The following is a 22,751-nucleotide window of genomic DNA, read 5'->3' on the forward strand; positions in this document are numbered from 1 at the left end:
TAAACAACCTCAGCTTTCTTCCTCTCCTATCCTTCCATTCATGCTTTGCTGAGATTTCCCCTCCATCATCTGGAGTCCCTCTGGTATTACCACTACTCCCTAGCTTGGGCATATTATAGAAAACATATGTCCCTTCTCTTTCTGTGCTTGACTAATCTCACTTAACATAATGTTCTCCAGTTCATTCTATCTTCTTGCAAATACTATTATTTTATTCTTCTTTATAGATGAATAGAATTCCATTGTGTGTATTTCCCATAATTTTGCATCAATTCATCTGTTGATGGAGATATAAGTTGGTTCCATATTTTGGCTATTACAAACTGTGCTGCTATGAACATGGGTATGCATATGTTAATGTAGTTCTCTGATTTCAACCCCTTTGGAAAGATACCCAGGAGTGGTATAGCCAGATCAAATGGTAGATCTATTCCCAGTTTTCTAAAGAATCTCCACACTGATCTCCAAAGTGGCTGAACTACTTTGCACTCCCACCAACATCCTCGCCAGCAATTATTGTTGTTTGATTTCTTTATGCTTGCCACTCTGACTGGTGTTAGATGGAATCTCAGTGTAGTTTTGATTTGCATCTCCCTGATGGCTAGTGATGTTGAACATCTTTTCATGTATCTATTGGCCATTTGTATCTCTTCTTTTGTGAAGTGTCTATTCAATTAATTTGCCCATTTCTTGATTGGGTTATTTGTTTTGCTAGTGTAGAGTCTTTTGAGCTCTTTGTGTATTCTGGACATTAGCCCCCCTATCAGAGTGGTGGCTGGTAAAGATCTTCTTCCATTCTGTAGGCTTCTTCTTTAGGTTCTTGATGGTTTCCTTTGATGAGAAGAAACTTTTTAGTTTGAAGAGATCCCACTTATTAATTATTGCTTCAATTTCCTGTGCTTTGGAAGTCTTATTGAGAAAGTAACTCCCTGTGCCTATATGTTGGAGTGTAGATCCTATGCCTTTCTCTAATAACTTCACAGTCTCTGGTCTAATTTCTAAGTCTTAGATCCATCTCCAGTTGATTCCTTGCAGTTGCTTTTTAATGATACTAAACCCATAATGACAGAAGTTTTAGTAACAACATATTATATGATTAAGGTACAAATGCAATGCACATTGCATAAAGGGATCACTTATTGGTTAGCTTATATATATATATAAAATTCATACACTCTTTTTTTTTTTTTTACAGGTCTGGGGATGGAACCCAGGGGCATTCGACCTCCGAGCTACACCCCCTGCCCTATTTTTTATTCTTTACTTTGAAACAGGGTCTCACTGAGTTGTAGAGGACCTCACTAAGTAGCTAAGGCTGTCAGTGAATAACGATCCTCCTGTCTCAGCCTCCCAAATGCCGGGATTACAAGTGTGCGCCACCACACCCAGCTCTCATACACTCTTAACATTAGAAGATTTACGAAACATTTAGATGAACCACAGATACCTAGCATATTTAGCTCTCATATGTATACATATCTAATCACAGATATATTGGGTGCCAAATATGACAACCCAAATTTATATTTGTTCATTTAGCCTGTTTAAGGTACAGATACTTAAACCTTGATTTTGCTAAGAGATAGCTTTTGAAGTAATCAAACAGTAAACACAAGAGTTTATCTTGATAAAAATCTTTCCATTTGAACAAGTTTTTCTTAATTGCCATTAAGAGCATAGAATGTCAGGTATAGGAATGCCAGGTATGGTGGTGCATGCTTGTAATCCCAGCATTTGAGAGGCTAGACAGGAAGATCGCAGTTTGCGTACAGCCTCGACTACTTAATGAGGCCCTTTGCAACTCAGTGAGAACCTGTTTCAAAATAAAGAATAAAAAAATAGGGATAGGAGTATAGCTGTGATGTAGAATGCCCTGAGTACCATTCCTAGGAACCCCCCCCAAAAGCATAGGAAATTATCTTAATAAAAAGTGCCAGATTCTTATTCTCTAAGCTATTTTTTATAAATTGTTACCAAGAGCAGAGTAATGTCTTAAGAAAACATAATTACTTTAAACATATAATCAATGCATCAAATGTGACTTAAAAAATCTTTAGTAAGCCAGGCGTGGTAGCGCACGCTTGTAATTCCTGCACTTGGGAGGCAGAGACAGGAGGATCGTGCTGGTTCAAAGCCAGCCACGCTGGCTTATGAGACCCTGTTTCAAAAATATAAAATAGGTCTGGGAGTGTAGCCCAGAGGTAGAAGGGCTTCCAAGAACCCAAGTACCACAAAAAAAAAAAATCTTTAGTAATTCCTCATACTAACAAATACATCCTTTTATTTATTGGGTTCTTATATTTAAAGCAATCCTTATAGATTTTTTTTGTTATTAAGGTCATTTTTATTATGGTAAGATAAACAGGACAACCACTCTGGAGATCAGTCCTTATCTAGCTTTGTTTTCAGGGAAATTCTGAAATTATTTGAAATTTGAAATTTGAAATTATTCTTCAGTTTTTAGAAGTGTTTGAGTTTATCCATTCTTCTTTTAATGTTTAGTAAAATTTATCTCTGAATTTAGATCCTTGGATAGAAGATTTTATATTATTGATTCAATTTCCTTTAGAGTAATATATATATATATATATATATATATATATATATATATATACATACACACACACATAGTATGTATATTCCTTGTAGATACACAACCTCTGCCTTTGAGGTATCTTGCATGTATCATCAAGGTATAACAAATGATATGTGTTAACACCCTAGTATCAACCCCCTATTTTTCTGAGTTTCTTGAACTTGGATGCTGCTTCTTCCTCTGGCCAGGCCCCTTTCAGAAAAGCTTTAACCTTTGGGTTCCACATTTGTTAGGCATCTTAAGATGCCCTCGTTATTTCCATACAACCCTCACCCTAGGATATGCCAAAGACCACAAAAAGTGCTCAGGTAACTTTCTATGTCACTTTCTTCCCATTGGGTTGCATGCAGTTACCTGATTGCCATGGGGTAAGCAAGGGTGCTTCTCCCAGGATGACCATTTTGCTTTCCACTCAAGAACTGTCAGCCTAGGAATGGTGGTATTTCCTGTCTTGAGGCTGCCAGCAACTCATCAGTGGGACATGTCTCCCCGAAAAGAAATCCCTATGATTCCTCTGGTCTTTTTTTTTTTTTCTCATACAGGCCATCAAATTGTCAGAAATAAATTTCTATGGAGTTGTAAAAAAAAAAAAGATACATATTTGAAGGCAAGCTCAGCAAAGTGAATTCTACTTTGTACAAAAAGGGTTCCTGCCACCAGTGAGTCATGTGTGCTGAAACAACATAGCAAAAAACTTCTGGGTGTTTTGTTTTCAGTATGGGACCACTGTGCTTTGCTCCTATTGGTGGGAACATAGTCTCACAATCTTTATATTGGCTCTGGGAGATGCCACAAGAGAGTTTGGCACTCACAAGTTCCAGATAATGCTATCTGTAGAAAAATATAAGCACTTGTAAGATTAAATAATGGCAATTTTACAAAATGGAGCCTCAGTCAAGCTATTTCTTTGATAGTAAAGATATAATTATAGTCACATATTTTAGGCCTGGATATTATCGATAATTTACTCTTATAACTTGTTGTTTATACTAACTTCCTTATAATGTCTACTGTACATTCAAATTTCTATTAAATTTATCCAGTTCAATTTTTCTCTCTTCTAAATCAAGTGCCTTGGAAAAACAGTTTTCTGGGACTGTGGCTACTTTCCACATCTTATTTTCTTTTTAAGTTAGTATATTTATCTTCCTGCTGCTCAGTCTACTGCAATTCAATGTTTGTTCTGCATCTTCAAGTAAAATGTATAAGAAAAATTCACCGATGATCTTCATTGCCATTTTGTACTAGAAACTGTTTTCATCTTCTATCCATGTTTTAACTACACAACATTGCAATCTCTATTTCCTCCTCCTAATTTTCTTTCTTTCTTTTTTTTTTTTTGTGGTACTGGGGGTGGAACTCAGAGACTTTTTATCTCTGGGCTATACTCCCAGACCTATTTTATATTTTTATAATTTGAAAACAGGTTCTCACTAAGTTGCTGAGAGCCTCACTATGTAGCTGGCTTCGAACCTGTGCGATCCTCCTGTCTCATCCTCCCAAAGCACGGGGATTACAAGCGTGCAACACCACGTCCAGCTTCATCCTCCTAATTTTCTGACCAATTTCTTATTTTTTTTTTTTTGCCATTAGTGCTTTCTCTTCTGTGAAATGTTAAATTTCCTCATGTTTCTTTTTTGACATTTGTCTTGTCACATGTTCTCATTCCCTTTCATAGTTTCAAATGTTATCTGTGGATAGATGATGCTTATATTTTTATCTCTATCCCAGTCCCTTTTCCTGTGATCCAAAGTCTTCTGGCCACCTGATCATGGGATGAGACAACCTGTGTATCCCATCGGAACCTTGACAGCATCTCAGTCTTTATATCACTAAACTCTCTTTGTTTACTAGGTTTTTGCACTTAAAAGTTACAAAGCTTGTTTTCATCTTGTGACTCGAAATGCTCTTCTCCCTGTAAAATGTATTATGCTATTTTCTTTTTGCTATTCAAGATCCAATATCAGCTCTTAGACCACCCTTCCAAAAATAAAATCCATCCCACTTACTCTTTTTTATGTCATCAAATCTAATGATGTATGGAGTTTATGAGTCTTTGAAAGCCCCTGGTTTATTTCCATACTTGATTCTTCATTGTCACTCTACCCATACTAGACTTCAAAGGCCATGAGGTCATGAATATTCTTTCTCTCCTTCATCTTCACCACTCATAAAAGTAGCTGGCATATAGTGAACGCTAAATATTTGATGAATGATAAAGCTAATAATTTCAAGCTCAAACTCCCAAAGCCAAAACCAATTTTATTACTTTCTATGTTGACTTGCTCATCCACCCTTATTTATTTTTCCTTAACCCAATAAATCCTCATTGACTCAGACTTCTATAAAACAAACCCTAATATAATCCCTGCCCCTGCCCCTGCCCTGACATTTTCTATCAGTTCTAGTTTTTAATATTTATTCTACCTGTTCCTTTACGTCAATTCCTAACCCAACTTTAGTTACGGCCTTTTACTATCCTTTGGAATAATTCAATCTCCTGGAAAGTCCTCTTCCTTTTAGTTTACCATCTCTCCCAATTATTATATAGTATTTTATTTCAAGCAAAAATAACAGCAAAAAAAAGAAAAAAACAAAACAAACCTTGATTATAGACCCTCATAGTCACTCAGAGCCAAATACTAGTCAACTAAATAGTATCTCAATTCGAGAGTGTCAAGGCTTGGCTTATTATCTTCCCCTGTAATTTTAGCTACTTTAGGATCTCGAAAATGATCTGAATATTGACTTATACCAATATACTTGTACATTTGATCCTAGTTGATTTTTTTTAAAATAACAAGTTATATTTATTTTGCATAAACTGTAGGATATATAAAAGAAATTAGGAGTAAGAAATTTAACATGAAATGTTTTCTCTGATGTTGTAGTATATTCGATACAGTCTTAAATTTATTTCTCAGGTGACTCATTATGTATGTTCTGTACTTTAAAGGTTCAGCTGTGGAGAACACTCTGCACTATCAGGTCTTGGTCAATTAGGACTGCTTCTGAGAGCAGTTCAGAGCACAGGAGACCCTGATGCTTGCCAAAAAGTCTGTTATCAAAATAACTGCCTAAGCCTTTTCTAGGCCAAAAGGCAAAATACTAAGTTTGGAGAAACAAAGTAGGAAAATAAAAGTTTCTTTAAAAAAAAGGTACTCATGAAGCAGAAAAGGCTGACCTTGACAGGATGGAGAGAGATAAAATAAGGGTCTAACAGTTGGGTGAATAAGAGGTTAGGAAAAAAAAAGGTAATTTCATGATCTTAGCACTTTTACTTTGATATTTCTCATGTATTTAAATGAATAGAGAATCTTTAAGCTACTACTATATAGGTGTTGGGCAGTAACTAATTTAAAAAAATGATTATGTTGCTTAAAAAAATCCCAAATGTATACCAATAAGGATTTATTTTGTTTTGTTTTAATCTTTCAAACATGTCATCAAATACCTCATGATTAAAAACAGTTTCTTGCAGCCGGGCTTGGTGGTGCATGCTTATAATCCCAGTGTTTGGGAAGCTGAGACAGGAGAATCGGATTTGTGGCCAGCCTCAGCTAGTTAGTGAGACCCTCTGTAACTTAGTGAGACCCTGTTTCAAAATAAAAAATAAAACATCAGGCTGGGGGTGCAGCTTGGAGTTAGAATGCCCCTGTGTTCAATCCCCAGAACCAGAACCAAAACAAAAACAGTGTCTTGCAACTTCATTCTTAAAACACAGGCAAATAGCATGTCTTTGTCCTTGGTATACAATGACAGTGATCATGAGGAAAGCATAAAACTTCAATTTACTTTTGCTCTAAAGCTAACATTGTAAAGCATGGCTTGTTTATTGCTGGAATAATTGGCCGCTTCAGAAAGTCATTATTCTCTCACTCCTATTTTGAGTAGAATAAATAGTGGTGGAGGTGCAGCAGGAGAGTTCTTTCCTCTTTTCAACTGCTCTATTCAGGTCTCCGACTTCTCGTCAGAGACTCACAATCCATATGCCCCTGCTCTGTTATTATTTCTGTGGTTTTTTTCCCCATCTCTCTCTCTCTCTCTCTCTCTCCTAAACTCATATTTTGCATGGGGAAAGCATTCTGCTTCCTTGATTGTTCATCTCACAACTGAAATTCAAAAGCACAACTGATTGGTTAGGTGACTCATTGTAAACAAAATGTAGGATCCATAATTTGGCAGAGGCCAGAAAGGCAGAAGTTGCAAAAATGGATTTTATTATCTCTAGCGGAATGTGTTATATTTTGCATTTCTCTTATTATAGAAAGTAACTCTAAATATTCACTCAGTATGTCACAATGCTCTATTTTTAAAATTAAAATGACCCTAGACGACTGAATAGACACCAACATGGAATGACTCATCATTCTCTCAATACAGATCTCTAATATCACGTGCCATTTGAGTTTCCTAGAGTTCCCCAAAACAATTACTTTAATTTTTATTCCAGCATAAGTTCTCTTACAAAATTATCTGACAAAGTTTTCTTGATGAGAATAAATATCAAGAGGACATCTGCTGATATTGGAGAATGGACATAGCACTTGTTGCCAGTGTGCACTTGTTTCTGTCCTCTCTGTCGACACTTGGGGAGAATTGTCCCACTCAGAACTATCTACCTGCATATAACACACCATTTGCCAAGAACACATCCTCAATTTTTTAGAGACTTGCAATTATCTTTACAGTTTTATGCATATTATTGTCTTGCAGTACTGTGGATTTAACCCAGGGACATTGTACCTCTGAACTACAAACCAAGGCCTATTGTTTTCCTTTCTCTCTCTCTCTCTCTCTCTCTCTCTCTCTCTCTCTCTCTCTCTCTCTCTCTCTCTCTCTCTCTGTACTGGGATTGAACCCAGAGGCATTCTATCTCAAAGCTATACCTGCAACCTTATTTAATTTTTTTATTTTGAAACACAGTTTTACTAAGTTGCAGAGGGTCTCACAAGTTGCTGAGGCTGACTACCAACCTGTAATCCTCCTATCTCAGCCTCCCAAGTACTGGAATTATAAGCATGGATCACCACTGCCAGCTATGTTATGCATTTGAGAAAGGTTTATCAGTTTGCTTTAATCCATTGTTTTGTACCTTACCAAATTATGAAAGTGCTTTTATCTTTTTATATGTATATTTTATTTTTAATGAAAGCTTATTTAAAAGTAATTAGCTCAAACACAGAAAACACTATGTTTAGATATGGCTTTTTCTGGTATTATGCTTAACTCAAAAGACCTACAGCCAGATACTCATTTTTTTAACTGATATTTTGTTGTGGTTTTTACTTTTGTATTTTTTCCTTACTCTTGTTTCTTTCTTTATTTTTATTTTTTATTTTTTGGTGATGTTGTATGGGGGCTGAACCCAGGGGCATTATATGTCTAAGCTACACCTCCACTCCTTTTTTTGATGTTTAGTCTTTAAACAGGGTCTTGCCAGGTTGTTGAGATTCTTGCTACATTGCAGAGGCTGTCCTCAGACTTGCGATCTGCCTGTCTTATCCTTCCAAGTGCTGGGGATGCAGGGATGTACCATTAGACCCAACTTCTTTTTTACTCTTGATCTGAACAGCTACAACACATTTCTATAATTCTTACAATTGGTTATTCTGTGGTTTGCATTAATTATGTTTTTATTTTTCCCTGTATTGATAAGGATAGTTGATAACTACTCTTTTTTCTTTACATGTAGGCTTTATTTTTATGTGGAACATATTGAAAATGACATACATTCAGACTGTGCTTGGTGCCTTCTCCCCCCCCCCCCACTTCCCTTCCCGCCCCTCCCAACAATGTGTGTCCAGGTTGACCATGCTATATTCATACTTTTACACATATTCAGATGTAGCTCCTTCATTAATCAACCTCAGGCTTCTTCCTTTCCTATCCTTCCATTCTAGCTTTGCTGAGATTTCCCCTCCATTATCTGGAGTCCCTCTGGTGTCCCCAGTGTCCCCTAATTTAGACATATTAGAGAAAACATATGTCCCTTTTCTTTCTGTGCCTGGCTGATCTCTCTTAACATTATTTTCTTCAGGCCTTCCCATCTTCTTGCGAATGACCTGATTTTGTTCTTCTTTATAGCTGAGTAGAATTTTTCCAAGATATAATTAGGTCTATGCTCTACTACATAGAAATTTGGAAATGTAAATAATTATATTCCAATTTTTCTCATGTCCAAAGAACTATATTTTGAGAATTTTTTCTTTCTAATATGTAATTGGTAGAGAGAGATGGTAGTTGTCCATTATGTTGTGTTTATTAATTTCAGTTTTCATAATATACACATTCTCTTTCACTTCAAATTATTTTCATATTATGTAGATCTACATTTACTCAGTAACATCAGGCTCTTTTAAATATCAAAATTTTAATGAATGGATGTGTGCATGTATGACTCTACCAGCTTGTACCTCATTAATGTATGACTACAATGCACCAATAAAAATTTTTTAAAAAGCAATTCACCTGTTTCATACAAAAAATTTAAAGCACTCTGCTTTCTAGTATTTTATAAAAATGTGTGCTATTTAAAACATAATCCTTAAAGGACTGCATAAAACCACATGTTCTAGTCATTACCTCAGTTAAAGCACATATTACCTTTGGATCAATCAAGAACAACATAGATATTTGAATATAAATGCAAAAACTTTATATATGTATATAACTTACTAAGATTATGAGGTTATTCATAACTAGTTTAAGGGTTGTGGTGATTTAATGAAAATAATGTGAAATATTAAATATGCTCTGTAGAGTTAGCTGTATATTCTGAACACAGCCATAAAGGTTTTGAAGTGATCATTTCAGTTCTATCTTTGGACAAGCAGGGGATTGTCACAAAGGGAACAAACAACACCTAAATATAAATATGTAAAATGGACAGGAATTTTTCCATAGAGGAAAAAGAAGATAGAAGCAATTCTGGAATAAATTGCATGTAAAAAGTTTTAAAGGCTAAGGAATGGACCAAGGTCTGGTTATGAATACGTGTACTAAAAGCTGAGAATTTTGTTTTTTATTCTAGGAAAGAATGGTACTTGATCTTTTTTATTATGTATAATTTCTATAATTATAAATTTTAGAAATAATAGAAAATATAAAAATAAGTATTTCAATCCTCAGTCATGGAACTAGGAGAAAATTAATTTGCATTAAGTTTAATTTTAGGCAATAGTTTAGTAATTGGAAGTAAGTTCAAGAACTAGAGATAATGAGAATTAATCTCTTTTGTATCCAAAGAATATGGAGTACTTATACTGCTGAATTTTAAAGAAGATTTATTTTGAAATTTTGTTTTTATTTATTTTTTGGTGGTCTTAGGGCTCGAACACAGTGCCTTGCAAAGTGCTATGCAAGTACTATGCAGTACTATGCAAGTGCTCTACCACTGAGCCACATCCCCAGCCCCCAAAATTTAAATTTAAATTTCTCTTATGTATTTAAATTATTTAAATGCTATCCAGTAAGATTAGCTTAAGGTATCTTTTGTAGAAAGGCAATGATGCTTAAAAAAATTGTGTGTTTTTAAATTCTGCTCTTGAAAATAGTTCAAAATACAAAAACTATAAAAGACAGGTTTTAATATTTATTTACCAGTCTTTTTTGTCTATGGAAGAGTACAATATTTTAGAGGTTAAAAAATGTCTAAACATAATATGACTAGAGACCATCTGACCACTAAAGAACTGCATGACCTCCACATAATTATTTTACTTTTTTGGAACTCAGTTTTTATTCACAATGAATTGATAGAGTTCTTTCACTGTGCAGTACTAGAGTTTCAGTTTTGTGATTAAATGTCGTCTGTTTCCAAATGGACATATATTTAATTAAAAATAAGCTTACAAGTAAAGCAACAAGTTGTTTAGAGAAAAAAGAAAACAAAATTTTGTTTATGAATCTTCCTATAAAATGCCCTTTAAAAAATATTACACACCACTTTGTGAGGTGGTGGTGCATGCCTGTAATTGCAGTACTTGGGAAGTTAAAACAGGAGGATTGCAGGTTCAAGGCCAGCCTCAATAATGTAGCAAAGCTTTGAGCATGTTGGTGAGACCTATTTCCTAATAACAAATAAAAATATAAAAAGGGCTGGGAGTGTATATCAGAAGTAAGACTTCTGATAATTTGATCCTCAGCACCAAAAAAAGGAAAAACAAAAAAGTCTACCCAAGAAAGATATTAGATAACAATATGATTATACATAAAAGCTAATATTAATAGTAAACATGCCAAGGATGATGAAACTTCTAGATTATGTCCTAATTATATCTATAGGTCAATCTGAAAACTTATATTTTAGTATAATATTAATAGCAAAGAATACATTTTTTAAATTTTGTACTAGTATATTTATCATTTAAAAAATAATATAATCTTTTTTTTTTTTTGCGGGTCTGGTGATGGAACCCAGGGGTATTTGACCTCCAAGCTACCCCCCCCTCGCCCTATATTTTATTCTTTATTTTGAAACAGGGTCTCACTAAGTTGCAGAGGGCCTCACTAAGTAGCTGAGGCTGTCCACCAACCAGGATCCTCCAGTCTTAGTCTCCCAAATGCTGGGATTACAAGCATGGGTCACCATGCCTAGCTTAATATAATCTTAATTATTTGACAAAATTCTTACTTATTCACATATTAACTCTATTGCTGTAAGTGTGGACATTTCTAGATGGTTCATTATGTTATTTTAATGTCCTCGCCACAGGTTAACAATGAATGACATTCTTACTTATAAACTCATAAACATGAATAAATTTGCTTTCTGTTAGTCAAGTATACTACATTCCTCATTCTCTCTTAATGAAGATAACCTAAGAACTGGTAAAAATATAATTTAATAAGCAATACTCTACGTGACTTGATATCCTCAGGTCAAAGTTTCTTTGTTCTTAAAGTTAAAAATACATCTGCAAAATATCATTATCAATGGAGTTAATATGTGAATAGTCACTCTTTAGTCAATATGAAAAATCCAACTAGGCCTGCTGTGATCGCAGTACTTGGGAATCTGAGTCAGGAAGATCACAAATTTGAGGACAGCCTCAGCAATGTAGTAAGACTTTCAGCAACCTATCAAGGACCCTGTTTCAAAGAAAGGGCTAACGGTGTAGCTCAGAGGTAGAATGTCCCTGGGTTCATCCCCAGTAACACACACACACACACACACACACACACACACACACACACACACACACACACCTCTATTATTTAGTCAACCCTTTTCTGATTTTAAGTATGAAGTATTAATCTCTGTACTTGATGCAATAACTAAACTATGAACCTTAGGCTTGCTGTACTTCTGTGTCACTCTTTGTTTAAGGGTATACTGCAGAATTCTAGTATTCCTCTGGGTGCTTTTTTGGGCAGTAAGATTTTATGAACAAATGTGGGGGAAATGCTAGAGTCAACAATGTGAAGCAATTTTGTTATTTTTGTCTCAGTATCAATCTGCCAGAATAATCTTATTTGAGTCCAGAACTCATTTTTCTTTGCTATTTCATGGGTCTGGAGAAATTATACAGAGATATTTTGAAATAGACAATTATGTTTAAAACAATTTACATATAAAACTTAAAATGAAATAAATGAAACATCATACCTTCTGTGCCCTCTGCTATGCAGAGAGGAAGAGGGAGACCTGAGTTGGTGGAGGCTTTCTTGAAAACAGAGGAGTTTGCAATAGGCTTCTCCTAAGTTTTAATATTATAGAACTTTATATTTTAGAAGTGTACAGTGTGAAGGGAAAGCCAGATTGAAGTAAAAGAACTGTTTTTAAAAGAAGATTAAATTGTGAAAGAGCTAGGAGAAAGAAAGTTGTAATTCTTAATGTAAGGTTCATTATATAATGAACTTGAAAATTGCTAGTTACATGTCGGAATAATTGCCATTTTCTTGTAAAGTTAGTCTGGAGGGTAAAGAGTAAAGATTGCTTTACTTCTATGTGAATTATTTGTTTTCTTCAAAGAAAAGAAAATCAACATGGGGAACTCCCTGAGACTCTCCTGCAAGAGTGCATTGCTGCCAACTTACTTTCTCAATGTGTCACATACTCTTTGTATAATTTATAAATGATAACAAAGCAATCAGGCCACATTCATAAAAGCCCAGTGACATATAATTTAGTTGAATCTAAGGATTAGAATCAATTGTCTCTCTTTGTTCCGAGTTCTAAATCTTAGTAAATGATTCACTGCATGTCATTACAGCTTAATATTTGCATGAAATCACAGTTTAGCTGGCATAATTTAACAGCAATTAAAAAGCTATTTAATCGTCACGTAAATTGGTATGAGAGCCCTTGAGTAAGAAGGGTGTTGGTATTATTTTTTCTTTTTTAAGTATCTCCAGGCAGAGATATATACCTGTAGACACCCATAACATAATTGATAACATTATTCCTAGTTATGGAGGTATAATTTAATAATAATTCATGTTTTCAACTATAAGAGAAAAAACAACAATATGAATATGCCATCCTGTAGGAAGGCATTATTATAATTATGATAATGAATTTTATCTACCAGACATAAGTCTAGGTAGAAGATAAAAAGCTCACATTTATAATCACCTGCATATTTTCTTGCCTGAGGACAGATGTTCTCTAAATGCTTTAAAACATGAGCTGGCATAAATCAAGGCACCTAAGCGTCTTTTAGAAAAATTTTCTGCTATGTCTCTAAGTCTAGCTATAGGTGACGTGAACCGGTAGCTGAGGAGCCTACCCTCTGGGTCGCTCATATCAGCACTGGCAAACCAAAACCGGAAGAGAGATGATAACTCCTCTTAACCTCTCAAGTCCCAAGTTTTTATGTCTGCAAACATGATAAATATTCATGATAAATATAAATAAAACATGATAAATATTCAAATATTATTTCGAAATTACCTTTTATGCTATATTTGTTATGTTTTCATAGATGTTCTTCACCTGGGATAACGGGACAAAATGGTTTAGTATCTCAAAAACCAATGTGCAGCCGGGCATGGTGGCGCACGTTTGTACTCCCCGCACTTGGGAGGTTGAGACAGGAGGATCGCACAGGTTCGAAGCCAGCCTCAGCTACTTAGTGAGGCTCTTAGCAACTTAGTGAGACCGTGTTTCCAAATAAAATATAAAAATAGGTCTGGGAGTGTAGCCCGGAGGTAGAAAGCCCTTTGGTTCCACTTCTAGTACCACCAAAAAAAAAAAAAAAAATGTGAAGGTATGTAGGTTTATGACTAATACTACACTACACTGGTACTGTATACTATATAACAAATTTCACTGCCATTTCTCTGTTCCCACTCATACCATTCAACACACTACAGGCCAGAATGTACTTTTTAAACCATATCACTTCCATGCATAAAATCTGTTTCTTCCTGTTGTACACAGATGAAATTTCAAATTCAATTAAATGAGATTAGTCGTCCTGCCTAGTCTAGCTTCCACCTTGATTATTTTAAGATTTTTTTGACTAAAAACTCCTTGTTTTAACTACAGTATTTTCCCATCCCTCTGCATACCCTCATGACCTTAACAAGACTTCCTCCAAAAGTAGAGGTCCTACTCATCATTCATCAGCTCCTGTCCTTTCATTTTTATGATTATATTCATTATAATGTTTAATTTTATTTATTTGCATATGTTTACCTAGCCATTATACTGCAATGCAAGTAATAAGAACATAGAAATCATATTTACCACATTTCCCACTATAGGCCTAATAGGCAGCAGGGTATCTACCTCACAGTAGTCACTAAATGAAATATTTATTTATGAAGGAGTGTAGTATAAAATTCAAAAGATACCTACATCAAAGCTTTATGTTTCAAAGAAATTCCTTACCACTTTCTAAGCATATTTTCTTGGTAATAGAAATTTAAGATACCTTGGTTATATTTCTTAAACAAAACCATCTAAATTATGGCAGAAATGCTGTTTGATCAGATACTTGGACAACAATTTATTTTTCAAAATAGCTTATCATAAGCATTGGTCTCCTACTGTATGTATTCCTTGGTATTTCACATATACCACTTTGCACAGTGCATGGTACCATCAAGGTAATATTTGTTCAGTGACTAATATAAAAACAAGATTTGAAAGAATGACATAAATGTAAAGGATTTTTGGCACATTTTTAAAAGGCTGAGCTGATGAAAGGCTCTGAAGTGTTTTATGTTATGTGATCGGTACAAAAAAACCAGTGGTAAAAAAGATGTTCCCCCAATCCTAAGAAACAATTTGATTTATTCAACTTTCATGATAGGATAATTTTGTGATTTTTTTTAGGGACATGTTTACTCATGTTTAGTAAATTTGATCTAAAGAAAACTCTAATGACAATGACTATATGTTATGTGTAATTTCATATTATCCCTATCATGTAACGTTTCTATTCTTCAAATTGGCAAGGTGGTATTTAAAGATATTTTCCCTCCAATTTTTATCTCTCTTTCTTCTCTAAATTATCTGCCCTCTCGCCAGGTGTGGTGGCACACACTTGTAAACCCCGCACTTGGGAGGTGGAGACAGGAGGATCCGTGTAGGTCGAAGTCAGCCTCACTGGCTTAAGAGGTCCTGTTTCCAAATAAAAATATAAAATAGATCTGGGAGTGTAGCCTGGAGGTAGAAGGGTTTCCAGGAACCCCAGTACCACCAAAAAAAAAAAAAAAATTATCTGCCCACTCTAAATCTGTGGTCAGATTCTCGACCTTTAGGAAATACAGTCTTAGTGATTTTCTTCTTCTACACACCAATCATAGTAAGCAGAGTATGAAGACAGAATGACTGGAAACGATGTGTTATGTAAATGATGTTACTATTGTTCAAATTTTGAAGATGACAGTGAATTTAAATACTTGTATTATATATTCTTTAGAAAATTTAAGAAGCATAGTTATATATCTTTTAGAGATCTACTGACTTTGACATTCTGTATTGGAATTCATACAACCAATAGTTAAAATATAGACTGTTTTAACCCCCTAAAGACTCCTTCCTCACTAGACTTAATTAAATATTTTAATATGTTTTTATGAATCCCATAAGAAAAAGAGATCAAATATAAAAGACCAACAAATATTTATTGATGAAGCTTTCAATGTAGCACCATGATTCATTGTCCTATACATGTACAATTGTTTTTCAATTGCTTTTCTCTAGGGCCACCTTCAGCTCCTAGGAATGTGGTTTTTAACATCAATGAAACAGCTCTTATTTTGGAATGGAGCCCACCAAGTGACACAGGAGGGAGAAAAGATCTCACATACAGTGTAATCTGTAAGAAATGTGGCTTAGACACCAGCCAGTGTGAGGACTGTGGTGGAGGACTCCGATTCATCCCAAGACATACTGGCCTGATCAACAATTCTGTGATAGTCCTTGACTTTGTATCTCACGTGAATTACACCTTTGAAATAGAAGCCATGAACGGAGTTTCTGAGTTGAGTTTTTCTCCCAAGCCATTCACAGCCATTACAGTGACCACGGATCAAGATGGTAAGTTCCACTGCTGTTCTCTCAAAACAGACTCGTAATTCCTCCTTCTGTATAGTATACCCAATGGGCCAGTATTCACCCCACCTCTAGTGCAAACCGTATGTGCTATGCACTACAGACATGACATTTTGGATTTCGTTCTTGTTTATTCCCAATGTGTAGAAAGACATTTTTATATACTAGTGCAGTTAATATGATAAAATGCTTCTCCCTAATGAATATGTATTTGTATTTTAATAATCATATACAAGTATCTCTTAATGAGTATGTCCATATTACTTAACAGTGAATGAGAGCCATAAATAAAATGTTGACAAATAAATTGAATTTAAATTGCCCCTCTTATGGTGCCATCCCTTTTCTATAACAAGTAAAGCAAAGAGTAAGAAGTTATTTTAATCATAACTCATGTCTGTACTGTAAAAGCGTACCAGCCAGCAGGCTTAACTGGTCCATTCTAAAAAATCAATGATACACACACATATACACAGAAATGTATGCAAATGCAATTTGTTGCAGTTTGTGAAAAGTGAAGTGTCTTTAAAAATACAATAAATTCAGTTAAGGGTTCCCCTTATAACATTATAAATTTTGTTATGATATAGTCAGGTACCAATACTATTATAATTTTTGTAAGTATATACTCTATTTTTATCATTCTTTTTTATCGGAGCACTATAGTCTCACATCATAATGTGGATCACGTTGACAATGGCATATATTCACATGGCACTTTGTGTCTTTCCCTATTCTCTCTTTAAATGTCCTATAACATAATTATATTGCAGAACATGATGCAGAAAAAGATGCAGAAATTGAAAACAATTTCTTTTGAGAAGTGTTTATAAATTATATGGATATACAAGCGATTGCCTTACAACAAAAAGCATTATAAATGGGCCTAGAGATAATAGATCAGTGGTAGGGTGCTTGCCTAGCATGTGAAAGGCCCTGGGTTCAATTTCTAGTACCACCCAAATGAGAAAGTTTTATAAATGAACACATACATAGAATACACATTTATAAAGATAAAACTATTTTTATATACCAAATTAGTTTGCTTAGGCAGCCATTACAAATATTACATAGAGGATAAACATTCATCTCCTCATGTTCTGTAGGCTAAAAGCCAAGACAATATATCGGCAAGGTTGATTTCATTATGCTGACTGTTTTCTTGGCTTATAGATAGCTATCATCTTCAGTGTCCTCACACAGACTTTCCTTTTTGTACTGTCTCCTAATATTCTCTATTTACAAAGATACCCTTTGAAGTCCTCTCTCCAAAGATAGTCAACATTCTGAGGTACTCTGGGTTAGCACTTCAAAATATAATTTTAAAAGGAGATACAATTCATCTCATAAGAAAAACTAGGGTAGCATGAAGTGATATTTAAAATAAAAGTATTTTCCCCATTCAAGATAATGTTGGCTTTGGGTTTGCAGTATATTGCCTTGATGATGTTGAAGTACTTTCCTTCTATCCCAATTTTTTGCAGTGTTTTTAACATAAATGGGTGTTGGATTTTGTCGAATGCTTTTTCAGCATCTATTGCTATGATGATGTGGTTTTTGTTCTTGGTTCTATTTATGTGGTGAATAACATGTATTGATTTGCGTATGTTGAACCAGCCTTGTTTTTCTGGGATGAAACCGACTTGGTCATGATGTATTATTCTCTTGATATAGTTTTGAATGCGTATAGCTAGTATTTTGTTTAGAATTTTTGCATCTATGTTCATAAAGGATATTGGTCTGTAGTTTTCCTTTCTTGAGGTATCTTTATTTGGTTTGGGGATTAATGTGATACTGGCCTCATAGAAGGAATTTGGAAGAGTTCCTTCTCTTTCAATTTCCCGGAACATGTTATGAAGTATTGGTATTAGTTGTTCACTGAAGGTTTTGTAGAATTCAGCTGGGAACCCATCTGGGCCTGGGCTTTCCTTTGGTGGAAGAATTTTTATTGCCATTTCTATTTCTTTGGTTGTTATTGGTTGGTTTAGGCTTGCTATGTACTCTTGGTTGAGTGTAGGAAGGTTAACTGTGCTTAGAAATCTGTCAATTTCATCCAGGTTTTCAAATCTATTGGAGTATAAATTTTTAAAGTAGTTTCTGATAATATTTTGAGTTTCTTCACTATCAGTGGTGATATCTCCTTTGTCATTTCTAATTTTGATAATTTGAGTTGATTCTCTTTTTCTTTTGGTTAGGTTGGCCAGGGGTTTATCAATTCTATTAATCTTTTCAAAGAACCAACTTTTTGTTTTATTGATTCTTTGAATTGTTTTTTGTTCTCTATTTCATTTATTTCTGCCCTAATTTTGATGATTTCTTGCCTTCTGCTGGCTTTGGGCAAGAATTTCAGCTACAGTCAGGAACAAGACAAGGATGCCCACTATCACCACTCCTTTTCAATATAGTCCTTGAGACTCTTGCTGCAGCAATCAGACAAGAGAAGGAAATCAAAGGAATCCACATAGGAAGAGAGGAAGTAAAACTATCCTTATTCACAGATGACATGATCCTTTATCTGGAAGACCCAAAGAACTCAACCAAAAGACTTCTGGAGCTGATCGACAAATTCAGCAAAGTCGCAGGTTACAAAATCAACCTAAAGAAATCAGTGGCCTTTCTTTATGCCAACAACGAATCCACAATGAAAGAAACAAAAACAACAATTCCATTCACTATAACCTCAAAACCAATAAAATACCTAGGAATAAACCTAACCCAAGATGTAAAAGACCTCTACAACAAAAACTATAAAACATTAAAGAAAGAAATAGAAGAAGACCTTAGAAGATGGAAAGATCTCCCGTGCTCATGAATAGGCAGAATAAATATCATCAAAATGGCCATTCTGCCAAAACTGATCTATAGGTTCAATGCAATTCCCATTAAAATACCAGTGACATTCTTCAGAGACCTAGAAAAATCAATCATGAACTTCATATGGAGAAGGAAAAGACCTAGAATAGCAAAAGCAATTCTCAATAACAAGAAACACGCAGGAGGCATTACAATCCCAGACTTCAAACTATACTATAGAGCAATAGTAGTAAAAACAGCATGGTACTGGCACAATAACATATACTGACCAGTGGATTAGAATAGAAGATACAGAAACAAACCCACACATCTTTAGTCAATTAATCTTTGACAAAGGGGCCAAACACATACGCTGGAGAAAAGACAGCCTTTTCAACAAGTGGTGCTGGGAGAACTGGCTAACCATTTGTATAAAAATGAATCTAAACCCCTATATCTCACCTAACACAGGAATCAACTCAAAATGGATTAAAGACTTAGAAATTAGACCTGAGACGGTGAAGTTAGTAGAGGAAAACATAGGTTCAACACTACAACATATTGGCACAGGCAGTAACTTTCTCAACAAAACCCCCAAAGCTCAGGAAATTAAAGCAAGAATAAACAAGTGGGATAACATCAAACTAAAAAGTTTCTTCTCATCAAAGGAAACTATCAATAACCTAAAGAGGAAGCCTACAGAATGGGAAAGGATCTTTACCAGCCACCATTCTGATAGTGGGCTAATATCCAGAGTATACAAAGAGCTCAAAAGGCTCTACACTAGCAAAACAAACAACCCAATCAAGAAATGGGCAAATGAACTAAATAGACACTTCACAAAAGAAGAGATACAAAGGGCTAATAGATACATGAAAAGATGTTCTTTATCACTGGCCATCAGGGAGATGCAAATCAAAACTACACTGAGATTCCATCTAACACCAGTCAGAGTAGCAAGTATAAAGAAATCAAACAACAACAAATGCTGGCAAGGATGTGGGGAAAGAGGAACTCTTTTACACTGTTGGTGGGAGTGCAAACTAGTTTAGCCACTATGGAGATCTGTGTGGAGATTCCTGAGAAAGTTGGGAATAGATCCACCATATGATCCAGCTATACCACTCCTAGGTATCTTTCTAAAGGGGTTGCATTCAGAGAAATACAGCAACATATGCATACCTATGTTCATAGCAGCACAATTTGTAATAGCCAAAATATGGAACCAACCCAGATCACCATCAACAGATGAATGGATAGCAAAACTGTGGGAAATACACACAATGGAATTCTATTCAGCCATAAAGAAGAACAAAATTATATCATTTGCAAGAAGATGGAAAGCCCTGGAGAGCATCATGTTAAGTGAGATCAGCCAAGCACAGAAGGAGAAGATACACATGTTTCCTCTAATATGCCCAAACTAGAAAACACAAAGGATACCAGTAGGACCCCAGATATTAGAGGGGAAATAGTAGCTAAGTTTTAATGGAAAGATAGGAGAGGAGAAAGGCCGATCTTGATTAATGAGGGTCTACACCTGGACATGTGTAAAATTATGAATAAGACATGGTTAACCTGGACAACCATTGGTGGGGGGGAGGGGGAGAAAAAGGGGGCGGGGGGGAGAGGGCACCAAATATAAAAGAATAAAAAAAAAATAAAAAAAATAAAAACTTTTTCCATAAACCAAAAAAATAAAATAAAATAAAAGTATTTTAATACTTTTAATATTAAAATACAACTCAACATTTAAATGAACAACTGTCCATACATGCAACTTTAGACACTATGTTAATTGAAAAAGTTAATCTCAAAGAGATGCATAGTGTAAGATTATAGAACCTTGTGAAAAATAACATAATCAAGTCAGGCTTGGTGGCACACGCTTGTAATCCCTGTGCTTGGGAGGCTGAGACAGGAGGATCACGCAGGTTCGAAGCCACCCTCAGCTACTTAGTGAGGCTCTCAGCAACTTAATGAGACCCCATTTCCAAATAAAATATACAAAAATAGAGCTGGGAGTATAGCCAGGATGTAAAAAGCCTCTGGGTTCCACTCCCAGTACCAGCAAAAAAAAATAAATTATAATAATAACATAATCAAAGAGGTGGAGAATAGTGATTGCTTGGAGTTTGGGATGTGGGAGAAACAAAGATGGCTATTAAGAGGTAACAGGAAGGAAACCGGTGGCAATTATACAATTGTAGCTCTTGATTTTGGTGGCAGTTGCATGAAGCTCTATAGTTTATTAAATGCACAGAGTTGCACACACACAGGTACATAATAGCATGTAGATTCCTCTAATGTCAGCTTTCAGTTTTCCTGTTGTATTATAGTTATGCAAATAGTTAACATTTGGAAAGGCTAGGAAAAGAATATGGATATTATTTTGGTACTTTTTAATAAGTTTTTGAAAACCTGTAATTACTTCAAATTACAAAGTTAAAAAATCATTTTAAACCTACAAAATGTATAGGAAAATACTTTAAAATTCTATTACGTGCTTGTATGGAATGGATGTAAATATTGAACTCAAATTTTATATTTGCTGATAATCTGAAAAATTATCTCTAATAAGTAGACCAAATTAGCCAGGAATGCTGGTGTACACTTGTAATCTCAATACTTGAGGGGCTAAGATGGATATTGCAGATTTGAGACCAGCTTCATTCAGCAATTTTGCAAGACCTCAGCAACCTAGTAAAACCCTATTTCAAATTAAAAAAAAATTAGATAGGGATGAAGATATATCTCAGGGATAGAATGCCCCTAGATTCAATCTCCAGTACCACACACACACACACACACACACACACGCACGCAAGAAAAGTATTTTTCAATTATAATTGAATTTTTCAATTGTAATTAGTATTTACTAATTAATTTTTTCTTCAGTTAAAAAATAGCTCTACATAATAGCATTTGCTTTATGGTCATTCAAAATTGAATTTCGATTTTTTCTATTTTCCCCCTTTCTCCTTCAGTAGGAAAAAAGTTCTTATCAAATCTGTCAACATTGAAAAGCAAATTAGGCTCTTCTGTTATTCTTTGCTTTAGGAGATTACTTGTGAAGCTTTTAATTGCTGCCAATTGATCCAAACATATAAGCCATTGTAACTATTTTTAGTTGTAGGATAAGAATAAATGTATTTGGGAATAAAACAAATATTTTTAAAGAGATATAAATATACATAATTCATTAATATGTTATAGCAGCCTTTTTCCTAGGATTATGAAATAGTATATTTAATCTACTTTCAATTTATCAGAAGAACAGACTATAAGTTGTTTTTCAATCTTAAAATGAGATAATTTATTAAAAGTATATAACTATATATAAAAAAAGATCTGTAAAGCCAGGCATGGTGGCACACGCTTGTAATCCTCATGCTTGGGAGGCGGAGACAGGAGGATCGCGATGGATTGGAGCCAGCTGTGCTGGCTTACGAGACCCTGTTTCCAAATAAAAAGTATAAAATAGGTCTGGGAGTGTAGCCCGGAGGTAGAAGGGCTTACAGAAACCCCAGTACCACACACACACACACACACACACACACACACACACACACACACACACACAAGACATATTAATTTGAAATGCAATATGGTATCTACATATTGTATCTATTCATTCTATAAGGATATTATTAAGTAGTCCTTACTAATACATCTTCATTGAAGAATAATAAAAACACTTTTGTCTTTTTTTCAATTATTTATTTATTTATTTATTTATTTACTTGCTTTCTTATTGGCTCATTGTAGTCATACATCTTAATGGAGTACCAGATGGTAGAGGATACATACCAAATCACTCATTTAGCCCTTCCCCAATTTCCACCCCAGTCC

General features: G+C 34.8%; 1 protein-coding gene across 2 annotated transcripts in view; it reads left to right on the forward strand.

Annotated features, from left to right (window-relative positions):
• EPHA6 (EPH receptor A6) overlaps positions 1–22,751 on the forward strand; it is a gene marked incomplete at both ends in the record, with an annotated part of 972,789 nt that overhangs the window by 418,049 nt on the left and 531,989 nt on the right. For both annotated transcript variants that reach the window (XM_080695858.1, XM_080695859.1), the window contains one exon: positions 15,756–16,091. In XM_080695858.1, the coding sequence (XP_080551984.1) occupies positions 15,756–16,091 (336 nt within the window). The remainder of the gene's footprint in view (positions 1–15,755; positions 16,092–22,751) is intronic.

The sequence above is a fragment of the Muscardinus avellanarius genome (assembly GCF_963383645.1).
Source record: "Muscardinus avellanarius genome assembly, chromosome: 5".
In the NCBI taxonomy this organism is placed as follows: domain Eukaryota; kingdom Metazoa; phylum Chordata; class Mammalia; order Rodentia; family Gliridae; genus Muscardinus; species Muscardinus avellanarius.